Here is a 13,893-nt window from a genome sequence, read left to right on the forward strand (position 1 = left end):
ACACCCTGTGTCATGTTTCTGGCATGCCTTCATATCAGAGAAAATGGAAGACTTGCTAATGAAGCCCATCTTTACCTTCCGAGGGCCAATCAGAAAACAAAGCCCAACACTCTTCATGTCTCGGGACCCTCCCACCCGAAAGCGACATCAGCTGATGGGTGGACGCAGAGAAGTGGCCTGTCATTCTACCTAAGCCCATCATTGTAGGCAGTGTGACCCGTTGATTGGCTGCTTGAAGGAAGATGCAGCTCTTAACGAGAGGAGCTTGGAGGACTTTAATCATCATGGTCACTGGCATATGGGCTGGTGGCTACGGTGGCCCAGGGCAATGATGCCACCGGCTCCAGGCTCTTCGTACCACCAACAACATCATTGATTGGAGTGAGTTTGGGTCTCAGTAGAGTCACTGAATCTCCAGTCCCCCCCCCCCGGTGGGTTTCCTGGGGGGTTGAGTTCCCTGCGCTAACCCCTGCCCCCAAGTAGTGTCTTTTCCAAGGGGGACCCCCCACATAACCTCACTGGGGGACCTGGCCTGGAGAAACAGGAGGGGGAAAAGGATGGTCGGCAGAGCTGGGCATGCGGAGGTCTGCTCCTTGACTCCTGCCTCACCAGTATGGCAACTGGGTGGTTTGTGGGCACGGCTGCTGCAGCTGACCAATGTGGATGCCAGGAGGCAGTAGGCAGTGAGGGTCCTTCTGGGACACAATGAACAGAGGCTAACCTCCCACAGCCCTTGAGGCTCCCAACTGGCACGGATTCAGGGGATTCCCGCCAGAGACCTGCTTGCCAGGTGTAGTTCACCCCCCCCGAGAGGCACCCAACAAAGGGCCCCAAACTTTCACCACTGCTCACCCCCAGACACCCCCCATCAGCTGGCTCTTCCCCACACACCTGTCCTGCCACCCCCAATGCCTTCCAGGTGCCCAGGAGCGGTTTCCCCAGATTCCCTAGGGGCTGATGGGTGATGGCAAGCAGCCTATCTGGAGGGATCAGTGTGCCCCCCCCTCACAATCACCATAAAGCCCAGGATTGAACGGGGAACATTGCCTGTGAAAACGCCCTACCGCTGATTGTGGATCACGACCTAGAACAGCTTAGATTCCCACTGATCATAGTGACAGTGATGGTAAGAATAACAATAATGTTAATATCAACAACAACCAAAGTGTATGGTTGCCCCGGTTAGCTCCTGGAATTGTGAGCTTTTCCTTTGGCTCGGTCCCCTTTTTTGGGGAAAAAAAAAGATAATGTGTTTAATTAAGGCAGCACATAGAGGCTCGCCTTGTAATTTTGTGAGGGTGGTATAAACCATTTCGGGTTTTAGTGTGAACTTTACAGAGCTCTCTGAACACCCTGTCTCCCAGATGGTTTCAGCCGCTTTGGACTAAAACCCACAGCGGGTCGCCCAAATAAAACGTAGACACACTGAGAGAACTAAACAAGACCACCACACGACTGAAATTCCAATTCTTAGATGTTTTCATTTCTTCTTTTCTTATCCAGTTACCATCCTTACCACTCGGCTCTTTGGTTACGGTTGGTGTTTGAGGTAGTTCAGCAGCACCAGAGGGATTTCCAGTTGATCCACCGCGTGCGGCCGGTTTGCCCGTTTTAAGAACTTCCTGATGGCCAGCCTGCACTGAGACATCAAAGGTTTGGGGACCGCTGGAAGTGGAAGGAGAAGGAAGGAAAACGTGAGTCCTCAATGAACATCCTATGGAGACTTCAAACGACACGGAGGGGCCCCCAAAGTGAGATGCATCGATTGGAAGCAAAGAGGAGGTGCAAAACCAATCAATCTATCAAGGGTTTTAGAGACTTTAGTAACAGCAGGAGCTCCTCATTCTGCTACTTGAGCAGCCCCTGGAGTTCATAGTTAGGCAGCAGGATCAACCCATAAGGAGAGAGGGTCTTTTGTATAGTTCATGGCTCTTGATTGCTCCTTCAGTGGCGGTTGGACTACAAAGCTCATCAAGAGCAGACAACACAATGAGTGGTGGATGCAAATGGGACTTGTAATCCAGTGTGAGACCTAGAGGGTCAAGCATACTCCGTCTCTGATTTCAGTTCACTTTCCCACAGAGGGTTGTGGGAAAGAGATAGTTTTGGTCAAGCAGCTCTTCCCAACAGAAAAGATTCTTTCTCGCGTGAGCTGAAATCTCCTTTCTGATCTATTTTGAACCCACTGATTCAAGTTCTACAAGTTCTGGAGCAACAGAAAACACACTTCCCCACCTGCCATGTTGAGGTACAGTATTTGACAATATCACCTAAGATTTCACATGTTAATCTTGAGATACCCAGTTCCCTCCTTCGTTCTTTAGAAGGCTTGTTTTCCAGATCCTTAACTACCTTTATTGCCCACTTCTTGTTTGTCTGTATCCTTCTTAAACGGGTGTGTCCAGTACTGGACACAAGGGAGCTGAATTCAGACCAGTGCAGAAAAGCACCATTCCTTCCCTTGGTCTGGACACTATACTTCCTTTTGATGCACCCTAGAACATTAGCCTTTTTTGCTGCAGTGCCACGCTGTTGGCTCCTGCTGTCTACTACAACCTCCTAGATCCTTTTCAATATACTTCTCTTCAGAGTAGCAAGTGAATTTAGCTCTGTAAGTATCTGTTCATTGATAAGTTCTTGCACTGAAGTGAAATTAACTTGCTGAGAAACAGCTTCCCTGCACACTCTCAGTTTCCCTTTTGAAATCTGCTTATTCACATCTGTACTTAGGGATAAGATAGGATTCAATGGGACCACCAGGTACATGGATTTAGGACTGTCTTGCATGTCCCATGCAAACATTAGAGACAGATGTGAAAAATAGCACACTAGATTTCATTCATTCATATTAAAACCCTTCCTTTTGCACTATATAGGAAGATAAGCCTAGTGATGTGTCTAAACAATAATGTTTGGAAGTTAACATATCTGATGGATAACACTATTTCCAAAGCATTGTTTCCTAAAAGATTACAGGCATCCTTCCTGTTTGGCACAAAAATGAATCCTTTTGACATTAACACGCTAAATCTCATGCAATATTTCTCTGCTCTGGACAGATGTTACAAAGATATTTTAAATAAATAGTTAAATAAATAAATGTTGTCATTTTTAATAGCTCGGATGATGTCATTTCTGAAATCTGCAACTGCTTATAAAACGGCGTGACATCCCTTGATATGGTTCCCAACGCCCTCCGTCATCATCACCCTTAAAGACCATGAATTACCTCGCTCTCTGGCTAACAGATCTTGCGCCTTGGAGTTTGCAGAGATCACGTCGAAGGCGATGCCCGGTAAGTAGGCGTTGGCGCCGAAATCGAGGAGTAGCTGGACGAATTCGGCTCCACAGCCGTGCCTCAAGCAGATTTCTAGAAGAGTCTTTGGAGCTTTGATCCGAGCGACCATTTTCTCATCGTTGCAGTTGTAGTTGGGGTCCGCCCCGTAGAGGAGGAGGAGCTTGAAGCACTCCAGGTGGCCGTAGACGGCGGACAGGTACAACGGGCCCGAGCAGGCCACGGCGTTGGCGGCCCACTCGGGCAGCCGGGCCTTGACGTTGACCTCTGCCCCGTGGGCCAAGAGTTCCTTCAAGATGTCCACGTCGCCTTCTCTGGCGGCCGTCAGCAGCGGCGTGCAGTTGTTGTGGATGCTGCCGGAAGGATCCGCCCCGGCTTCCAGGAGGACCTTGACACAGTCCAGGTGGCCGTTGTTGACGGCCGTGAAGAGCGGCGTCTGAGCCTTCACGTCCAGGCTGTCGACCTCTGCTCCGTGGGCCAGGAGAACCTCCACGCACCTCACGTGGCCTTTGGAGGCGGCCAGGCGCAGGGGAGTCCCGGGCACGCCCCAGCCGCTCCGGCTGTCGATGAACCGCTTGTACCTGTCCTGCTGCAGGAGTTGGTCCAGGAGCTGGTAATCATCCTGAGACACCGCGAGGTTCAGCTCTTGCCTTTCCCCCTCGCCTTCTTCGTCTTCCCTGGGTTGCAGCAGGGAGAAAATCTTGGTGATGTCCAGCAGGCTCATCTTCCTTGGTCTCTTGAGTGTGATTTTCATCCTGAGCTGTCCAGTGATGGAAAGCTACCAACCAAGAGGAAACAAGACTTAATCCCACGGTTGGCCAGGTGGATGGGCCGTACAGGAGCAGCCTTAGGTGGGGTGCCTGTGTGATAAAGGGGCTTGGGAGGAAGATTAGAGCTCTCAAGCCTTTCCCCCAAAAGCAGTGAGAAGTTCTTGGGCATTGGGGCAAACCACATGGTGCCGGTTGTGATTGCTGGCTCTCTCCAACATATGCCTGAGAAGGTACTATAACCACCCTGCAACTTCCCACTGTCTCTGGAGGCAGCTTTCCCACCTTGGCCGATGCAAGGACCCGCCTTCTTTCCGCTGCTCCCTTCTACAGGTATTTATTCTGTGCCCATGGGTCTCCGGCTGATTTAAAAGCTAAAGCGTGTGTCCTGTTGTTTCAGTGTCCCTCTGTGGTCCCACATGATCCGTGTGAAGTTTGTTTTAAATACGGAATCCGGCCCTGGGTAGGTAGAGAGACCTTCACTAATTTATTAAGATCTCCTTTAACGCTTGACTTGGAGAAACATCAAAGGTAATGGCCATAGGCCAGGATTGTCCTGGTTTTGGAGAAGGTGGTGCAGGCCTCAACTTTGACCCCATCATCAACATGGCCTACTAGCCATGGGACCACCCTGGCCTTCCTCTTAAAAGAGCAGTGCATTTTTTTGGGGGGGAGGAGATGAATTGAGTTTTTCTGCAGTTTAAAAACCTTCCATTTTCAATGGCTTCCGGGTCATGACTAAATTTTAGACGGACTGCAGTCCTTCCATGCGTAGGGGTGAGAATGCAGTTTTCCTATACTATGAAGAGTCTCAAGGCAGCTTAAGGACTAGCATGTTTTATTTGCTTTCAGCTTTCATGAACTTTAGCCTTTTTCATCAGATACCCTTCAGTGCTATTTTATAGTGTCACACAGTACTTAATGCATTTTGGAGGCATTTTGATGGGGATTTTTAAAAGGTTTGATTCCATTCTCTTATTATTCCAAAATGGCAAGGGAAGGATTATTTGATTTTATTTCATTCTTTTGTTTTTTGTCGATTATTTGCAAGGTGCATTATTGAAATTGGCCAGTAGGGGGAGCCAGAGATGTCGTCCCTGTATTTTCCTGCCCTGCTGGTATGGCTATCAATGCTATGTCAGTGATTTGTACAAAAATGGGAAAAGGATGCTAGACGAGGGGGCTGTCTAGCAGATTTAATTTATTCATCTGTAAAAGAAGGAGGCGCTTTAGCCGCCTGGGATCTGGGGGTGGGGGTCAAGCTGGTGGAGGGACACAGTGGTATTCCTGGCATTACTCTTGAGAAACGGAAGCCCCATAGAAGTGCATGGTTTCCATTTTTCACCAGGAGGAATTCTGGAGCTCCACCTGTCCAGCTATGGAAACTCTACAAGCCTGGGGGAAGGGGAGGAAAAGAATGCCCCACACATTCCATCTTGGAAGCCTCCAAACATTTCACCTCCCGGAGGCTGATGCCTGGTGGCTGCGCATTTCCAGTCCAGCTCCAGCTGCTGACACTGAGAGGTGGGGGGGGGGGAGAACCAGACTTGCCGAAGCCCAATCTCAATCTGGACTCCAAATTTTAGAGAATTCCAAGAAGACTGCATTTCACTCTGCTTGGTTTGCTTCTTTTCCCCTGACTTTGGTGACGTCTGCTGTTTTGGGTTAGATGGAACTTCCCAAATTCACGACTCATCCTGTCACCAGGAGGGCCTTCGTGACTGGGGGAGCCCAGAAGGCATCCGCCAAAAGAGAATAAACTTTCCCCATCTCTGTCCATGTTACAGATGACTTAAAAATTTGGCTAGCCTTCTTTACCCCCCCCCCCAGGTCTTAAAAGATCTTTCAGAGCAAAGGCATGCTCGGAATTGGGAAATGGCCCAATTGAGACAGGTGTGGGACATCTCCCGGTGGACCGGGGCCATATTTTGGGCTGTTGGAGAAATCTTGTGTCTGCCTGTGAGATCTGCTTGGAATCTAGACATTTAATTTAATAGAAACCTGAGATTTGCCAGCTACAGCTTGCTGCAAAAGGTATACAGATTTGGAGTTTATAAAACCCCCAAGAATGTCGTTTGAGTGCCAGCTACTAACCAAGCAGTTCATGGCCCTTTCCTATGGCAAGGCCTGTAGTTAGAACGAAGGCCACCCTGGATACCTCCGTTGCCTCCTGTCAGGAGTCTAGTTCTGTCGGTCTTTGCTCGGGCTGGAGATAAATAACGGGAGGTCAACTTTGTTGGTCAACTTGGGTGCAGTTCTGACTGGAACGGATCTTTAGTCCCGTGGCCCGCAGGATCTAGTGGGACCCGTGGACCGACACTGGAGGCAACCAAGCAGGATCAGACCGCTTTCCGGCATTTCAGCCTAGGTGGTGCAGGGTCTCCCCCTTCCAATGTTGGCTCTGGAGAACTTGAGACCAGCTTTTTTTTTGGGTGGGGGCTCCTCTCTCCTGCTTCTGAAATCTTGCAGGAGGCTGATGGCAGGCAAGCGGGCCCTGACAGCTTCCAGAATCCCCCAGCGGGCAGGGCTGGGGGATTCTGGAATTTGTAGTCCACAAAAGCCAAGGGTTCCCCTCGCTGTAGCTGAGTGGTGCCATCCTGCAAGGCTGCCTGCGCTAAAACCATGGTTAAAACCGACCTAGACATCAGAAGCAAACATCCGCGCATCGTTTGGGGCCAAACTTTCTGGGCTTCCCGGATGCTAAAGGAGTTTTTTTTTTGGGGGGGGGGAGGGCTCTGAAAAAAAATACCCCCACCCAAGTGTGGCGATCCACTCTTGGGATGTTCCCCTCTCCCCCCCCCCGCTCCCTTCCCCCTTGGAGACAGCGAGGTGGCGGCGCCCCAGCGAGCCAAGGGCTTCGCGTGTCGGCGCGCACGTGGGAACGCGTTCCGAATCCCCGCGGGGCGATTCCGCGGGCGGGCGCGGCGGGCAGCGGGGAAGGAGGCGGGCTGACCCGACGCCGGGAGAAGGGTACTCACGAGCTGGTGGCTTGGCGGAGACGCCGGGCTGGGGGGCCCCCGAGGCTGGGGCGCCGGAGGGCCAGGCTGGCTGGCTGTGTCGCAGGCCGGCCTCTGTGAGGTCGGTCGTTGGGGACCCGCTAGGCGAGGGCAGGGGGTCGGCCTCCCATCGCAGACTGCCCCCCACCCCCGAGGCTGGGGGGCAAGGAGAAAGGGGAGAGAACAAGGGGGGAGGCGTCGAGGCTGCCGGGGGGCAGAAGAAGCCAGGCGATCGCCCCGTCGGGATGGCAGCTGCGCGACTCCAAAAGGGGCCCCCGGAGCTAAATTTAGCCCCCCGCTCTGGAGTCTTATCTCAGGACTTCCATTCTGGGAAAGAGGACGGGCCGAAGGGCCGGGCCTGCGCACCCGGGACGGATAGGGCCCAGAGCGCCCCGTCCAGGCCCCAGACTCTCTTCCCAGCGCCCCCTCCCCGCAGCCATGAACGAGCGAAAGGGATGGATGGGGGTCGGGCCGGGTGCGCTGGGCCGAAAAGGGGGCGAGGAACCCCTCTCCCCAAAAGCGTTTAGTGACTCTCTGAATTGCTCCACGCGTCCCCCCCCCCCCCGCAGCCTCCTGAAAATGGAGATACGAAGCAGGTAAGCCGAGATTCGTTGCCTCGGAAGAAATATCCGGCTAGGCAAGAATCAGTTATTTCCGAGGAATGCTCCAGAGCTTTCAGGTGGTCCGCTCCTGGGTCTAAACTCCTTTCTGGAACTGATACACGACCGACCTGTCAAGCCATATCGGGGGTGGGTGGGTGTTTGCTTCTTTTTTTAAAAAATGACACCCCCATCCATTTTATTCAACAAAATAAGAGACGGCTGATCGGATACATTTATCCGTGGAAGCCTCCACTCCTCCGAGCCTAGCCTCAAGTTCTGATCCAGATGCGGGAGTTTTTGGTGTCTTCCCCGCCCCCGCTTTGCAATGCCCAGCCAGACGAAGAACTCGGTGGTATTCAGAAGCTAACCTGCTTGCCGGGCTGGATTGCTCCCGTTCGCTCCTGGGGCGTCACGCTCGGCAGAGAGCAGAAAGGAGCTTAAGAGGGGCCCCTCTTTGTACAAGAGAGTTAATTGGAGGGGAAAAAGAGATCCACTCCGCTTCTGGATCAATTTTCCGCCCGTGTGCGGCGGATTCTCCCACCTCATCGCCGGGGAGGGGGGGGGACACACGACCCATCGGAGACGCCTGGAGGAGGAGACGGGCAGGCTCAAGAGAAAAGGGGAAGCGACGGCGAGCCCCCTCCAACCCCCCATGGCAAGCGCGATGTGGGCTGGAGTCCGCGGAACCTGCGCGCTCTCTGCCTTCCGCGGCGGGCGGAGGGGCGGTGTGCGGGATCCAGCCTCGTTTGCTTCCCATCCTGGGGATCGAGGTGGCGCAGATCCCGTTCGAATCCATAGTCAGCCGTGAAACTGGCCGGTGTGTACAGCCGCTCTCGGTGGCACCTATAGACAGGGAAGAGGACCATGAACGATGGAGCTCTTTATAGGAAAGGTGGAATAGCTATGGAACAGGGATGGATGGATGGATGGATGGATGGATGGATGGATGGATGGATGGATGGATGGATGGATGGATGGATGGATCTCTGCATATAGGCATCATCATGTAGTATGGCAAAAACTGGAACCCACCAACTTTGTGTTATGCCTGTACATGAGACCTGTTAAGGTCCTCAGGTATAGACTCACAGAAGGGGCCTCTAAGGCCATGGAGTCCAACCCCCAGCTCAAGGCAGGAATCCAAATCAAAGCAGATCTGACGGAAGATGGTCCCATTTTCTCTTGAAGGCCTCCAGCATTGGAGCGCTCACCACCTTCCGAGGTCATGGGTTCCCTTGTCATACTGCTCTAACAGTTAAGAAGTTTTCCCTGATTTTCAGCCGAAATCTGGCTTCCTGTAGCTTGAGTTCCTCATGACGTGTCCTGTGCTCTGGGATGATTGAGAAGAGATCCTGCCCCTCCTCTTTAGGGCCGCCTTTCAAGCCTTTGATAAGAGCTCTCCTATCTCCCCCCAGTCTTCGTTTCCCAAGGCTCTCTGAACAACACCTATGCAAGGCCCTCCTTATGCAAAGCTCAAAACAATGTGATCAGATTGGTATCGACAATGGATCCACCCCAAGCTGGTGGGACTTTCTGCCCAGCAGAAGCTTGAGAGGATATGGGATATGAAAAGGTTTGTGGGACAGAACTAAAATGGGAACGGAGGCCAACTTGCCCTGACGTGGCACACCTTTCAGATGTTGTTTAGTCATTTAGTCGTGTCCGACTCTTCATGACCCCATGGGCCAGAGCACGCCAGGCCCTCCTGTCTTCCACTGCCTCCCGGAGTTGGGTCAAATTCATGTTGGTCACTTCGATGACCCTGTCCAGCCATCTGGTCCTCTGTCGTCCCCTTCTCCTCTTGCCTCCACACTTTCCCAACATCAGGGTCTTTTCCAGGGAGTCTTCTCTTCTCATGAGATGGCCAAAGGATTGGAGCCTCAGCTTCAGGATCTGTCCTTCCAGGGAGCACTCAGGGTTGATTTCCTTCAGAATGGATAGGTTTGTTCTCCTTGCAGTCCAGGGGACTCTCAAGAGTCTCCTCCAGCACCACAAAAAGCATCAATTCTTCAGTGGTCAGCCTTCTTTATGGTCCAGTGGAGGACTACAACCCCCATTATCCTACAAGTAGTCAAAGGAGATTATGGGCATTGTAATCCAACCCATCTGGACCATACCAAAGGTTCCTGTAGACCACGCGGGCAGGAAAGACCTCTGTCCTGTTGTCAGTTCGTGGAAAGATGACGATGGCATTATCTTCTGTCTCCGCGGGCAAAGTGTAGGTTATTCTTCGACTTGTGTCCCTAAAACTACCTGCTCTCTAGCGCTGCTCTAGTCCTTTACACAGTACTGTATTAGACCAAGGACCAGGCCATTAAAAACAAAAACTCCTCAAACCTATCGTTGACCCAAGAAGTAAAAAATAGAGACTGTTAAAAAAATGCAAGAACTTTATTATTTTTGTAATAAAAAACGTAATACAAATCAAACTGTCCATAAGACTTGCAACCAGGTATATAAAGAGCACAATACTCTTTTCTTCTCTCCCCCCCATCTTTTTTTTTATCAGTGAAATCAGAGCTGGGCCATGTATTTAAGATATATATATATATAATATATATATAATGATTCCCCCCTCTCTCTATATAGAGGGAATCATTAATCACAGTTTTAGACAGCTATATTTTAAGACAAAACACAGCCAGCAACTTACAAAACTTTATATCAGACACAATTTTACTTTTTTTTTTTTTTTTTTTGCAAAAGGGGAACTGCAGAGCCTTTTAAGGCTCATTTTAATATACTGTCAGGTCCAGTGCTACATTAACGCAACGCCACACAACCTGGAAAACATACTGCATCACCACCATGACAACGAGACACATACATTTATGCATACGCAGAAACCTATTAACGGGAAAGCTACTCATGCATTCAGTCCATTCCAGGGAGCATACATCAGCTGGATTACCCATAACTGTACAAGAGGTTTGGACCCATGCAGATGGTTGTGGCCACGGGCGGCGGGTTTCACTCTCCCTGAAATGTGGAGTCGCCTAGCAAGGAGAGAGGTGTGCATCTGGATCCCTTGGTCCTTCCGATGGAGAATCGGGGCCTTCAACTGCAGGAAGGTTTGGCCATCATGGCCACACATGGCCACGGGTGTCAGGACTTGAGATCCACAGCACCAAGAACCTCCATCCCAAAGTTACACTCTTGGGCTTCCATGGCACGGATGCTGAGGATGAGCCCCCCCCCCAGGTCGAACCTCTGAAGACCAGGGGGCTGCTTGAAGCATTCAAGGTCCACAGTCTTCAGGGTTTTCTAGTTACTTCCCAAAGTGACTGCCCAAGGACATTCATTCAGTGGAATTTTGTAAGTTTTCAAGTTTTACACCACTATTATTTTTTTAAAAAGTAAGAAAAGTTTACAAGTGTGATAACAGCACTGCAACAACAGAACAGTTACTCTTCAAACACTGTAATGAGTAACAGGAGCTAATTACTTTTAAAAAGTAACTCCCTAAGCTTTGGTTCAACCCACTTATGCCAAGGATTCACTGGCCCACGGGTTTAGTGTAGAAAATCATACTAGAGTAGGCCCACTGAATCAATGGGGGTTGGGTGAGTCGGCTCCTTTGTCTGTTGCACTGATTCAAATGGGCCTACTCTAATTGCAACTTATTATAGTAAGTTGCAATTAGAATAGGCCTATTTGTATCAATGAAACAGAGGAGCTGACTCGCCCAACACATCCCCTTTGATTCAATGGGCCTACTCTACTGCAATTTACTGTACTAAGCTACACTGAAAGTTAACAAGTCTCCTCCATCTGAATGGGGTCTATAAGGAGCCTCACAAGGACCCACATAACCTCTGTCTCTATGGGGCAGTCGGGGGGCGACGGTGGCGTAGCTACGATTTGCCTAACCAGCCAACTCTAAAGGTGCCGAGTGCAAGGATTGCTCCGCAAGCTTAGTTCTAAAAGAGAGCCCTCCCCTGCAGCTGCTGCCTTTCAGAGATCCGTGGAGGACAACGACCAGGCCTTCCAGCCTGTAGTCCATGTAAATCAGGAGGGACCCACAGGTCGGTGACGAGAGACGCCTAGACTCCCCATTGCCGAACACGAGCGCTGGCCCCAAAACCACTATTTTTAGCAGCAGGTAAGAATTTGAACAAAGCGAGGCTCCGCCGGGTGCCACAGCAGGGAGCCAATTATATCCGACGCAGGAGGCCTAAGGACATACAGTGACGCTTTCCCAATTTTTGTTGTTTTTGATGTGGAAAATGGCTGCCCGGGCAAGCATCAGTAGCTCGAGATCTTTCTATGTGGATCTTCAGCCCACCGTTCTCTCTTGCTGACATGAAGCAGGAGCCGGCTGAAAGTGGCCTAATTCCGACTGCTAGTTCCACATTGCAACAGAAGATTTAAAGACACTAGGCTTAGAATTCATACATCAGGCCTAAGTGGAAAGAGTCCGGAATCTCCATGGATGTAAAGGTTTCCAGTGCTTTACGATTTTTCCCAAGGAGCATGAAAGGGACAGAGCTTTGAGCTCACAACTCCGTAGTCCCTCCACGGGGGAATGACTTACCCGTGCGGCTTCCTTTTGAGTGAGTACTATACAAAATGTATATACGTATTCGTCAGGCATAAGCATACGAATTCGTATGCCTATGCCTGAGAGGGTTGGAAAAGTCCTTTAGCGACAGATTGAACTCCCTTAATCTAGAGGATGGAAAAGGGTGACTTCTGCGATACTCCGATACAAGAAGGTGGTTTACGATGAAGAGTGGACTTCTTCCACCTCTGCTCCCCTGCGAGGGGAAGGTTGTACATCTATGGAATGTCCATCAGACAAATGGCCAGGTCCCCGTCTGGCGTGTGTGCCGAAGGAAGGTACTCCGTCAATGGATCCAGGAAGAGGCGACGTCCCTTCTCTACGTGGTGCCTGTAACAAGTTGGTTTCCTGCTCTCCCTTATCCCAACTCCCCTAAAAATTCTGGTCTTGAGGGTTCCTCCGTCCTATGACTGTATTGTTCCATATCTGCCTTCTGTCAGAGCAAGTGTCCTAATGGATCCTGGCTGATGCATTCACTCCCCCCCCCCCAAAAAGTTTTATTTTAAAAACAGCAAAAGAATAAATAAGATAAAGCTTCCCCTTACAGGAAACCAAATACAGCATGCATGAGTTTTTTCAGGGGGAACCACTAGATTAACACATTTGGCCATGCTTTTCCCTGCTGGTAATTGTACATGCATGTCTGCTGTTTCCAACTTCTCCATCATGAGCCTGTGCTTATTAAAATAATGTTAACCTCTTGGGTAGGTGTTTATTTTCTCGTTTTGTTTATTTTCTCGTTTTGAATCGGCAGGATCAAAAGCAAGAAAAGGTAGACAGACATGCGGAGCAGAGGTTCCCTCTGCATTCCATGGAGTGGCAAACAGCTCACAAAGACATTTCGGACTGCTCCTGCCCAAATAGGCTTTTAGAAAGGAATGTTTGTTAGAAAAGCGTAGCAGAATAACTGGCCACCGTGTACACCATTTTGCCCATCTACAGTACATACAGTAGGGCTTGGAAGACCAGGTGGTGATTTTTGGAGCGTTGGTGTTCGGAAAGGCCAGACGGCTCTACTTCCCTTTGGGTCCTATTCCCTACTTCTGCATAAACCTGAATGATTCGTCCGAGTGGTTTCCGATTCGGGACTTCTGGTCCAAACCGTAAGCCTTCTAGAGTGTTGAGAAAGTGTGGTCTTCCAGATATGTTAAAAGGCCAGTTTCCGGAAAGCTCAGCAAATCGTTAACGCCAAGTCCAACTCCTGAGCATCTGGAAAAGAGAACCTTCTCTGTCCTAGCTCAACAGTTTTAAGATGATGATAGCCCTGTCTTTTGAGAGCAGACCGGCATCGTCACGGTCTACCACCACACGTTCCCTGTTCATTGTTTTCCACAGACGGGGGCGTGTTTTCTCGCATCACTCAGATGAGGACAGTGCCGTTATTAAGGATCGCACAACACAAAATGAAGGATCTAGCAAGACAAAATGCCCACGCTGCTCTCGAGAGGTCCGGAGCTGGCCAAGCTACATGTCCATGCTTTGCATTTCCACCCTTTCTTCGGAGAAGGGCTTTGTTGGATGTGATCTTTTCTGTGTGGCAGAGAGGAAAGAATGGCGTGGGCCCTTTCTTAGCACCCTAAAGGTGATCATTAGCCTGGCCAGTATCTGAAAGGAGGGAAAGGAAAACAGGAAGAATACTGAATATTCAAGAGTCCCTGTGGATGCTTGAAAA

The 13,893-nt window shown here is 50.4% G+C and overlaps 1 protein-coding gene across 1 annotated transcript; it reads right to left on the reverse strand.

Annotated features, from left to right (window-relative positions):
• Positions 1–1,272: 1,272 nt before the first annotated feature.
• On the reverse strand, positions 1,273–7,470 carry ASB12 (ankyrin repeat and SOCS box containing 12). Its single transcript, XM_020784303.3, has 3 exons — positions 7,041–7,470; positions 3,230–4,073; positions 1,273–1,665 (listed from the first exon to the last, which is right to left on the reverse strand). Exons 2-3 carry the CDS (start codon positions 4,047–4,049, stop codon positions 1,532–1,534), a joined length of 954 nt encoding a protein of 317 aa, XP_020639962.3. The 5' UTR covers positions 4,050–4,073; positions 7,041–7,470; the 3' UTR covers positions 1,273–1,531.
• Positions 7,471–13,893: the final 6,423 nt, after the last annotated feature.

Source organism: Pogona vitticeps, chromosome 11 (genome assembly GCF_051106095.1).
Source record: "Pogona vitticeps strain Pit_001003342236 chromosome 11, PviZW2.1, whole genome shotgun sequence".
Taxonomy (NCBI): Eukaryota; Metazoa; Chordata; class Lepidosauria; order Squamata; family Agamidae; genus Pogona; species Pogona vitticeps.

Coding starts and splice junctions, on each gene's coding strand:
- ASB12 (XM_020784303.3), bottom strand. CDS start 4,049: ATGAAAATCACACTCAAGAGACCAAGGAAGATGAGCCTGCTGGACATC. Junction 1,666..3,229: donor TCTGTTAGCCAGAGAGCGAG/GTAATTCATGGT, acceptor TTCCACTTCCAG/CGGTCCCCAAACCTTTGATG.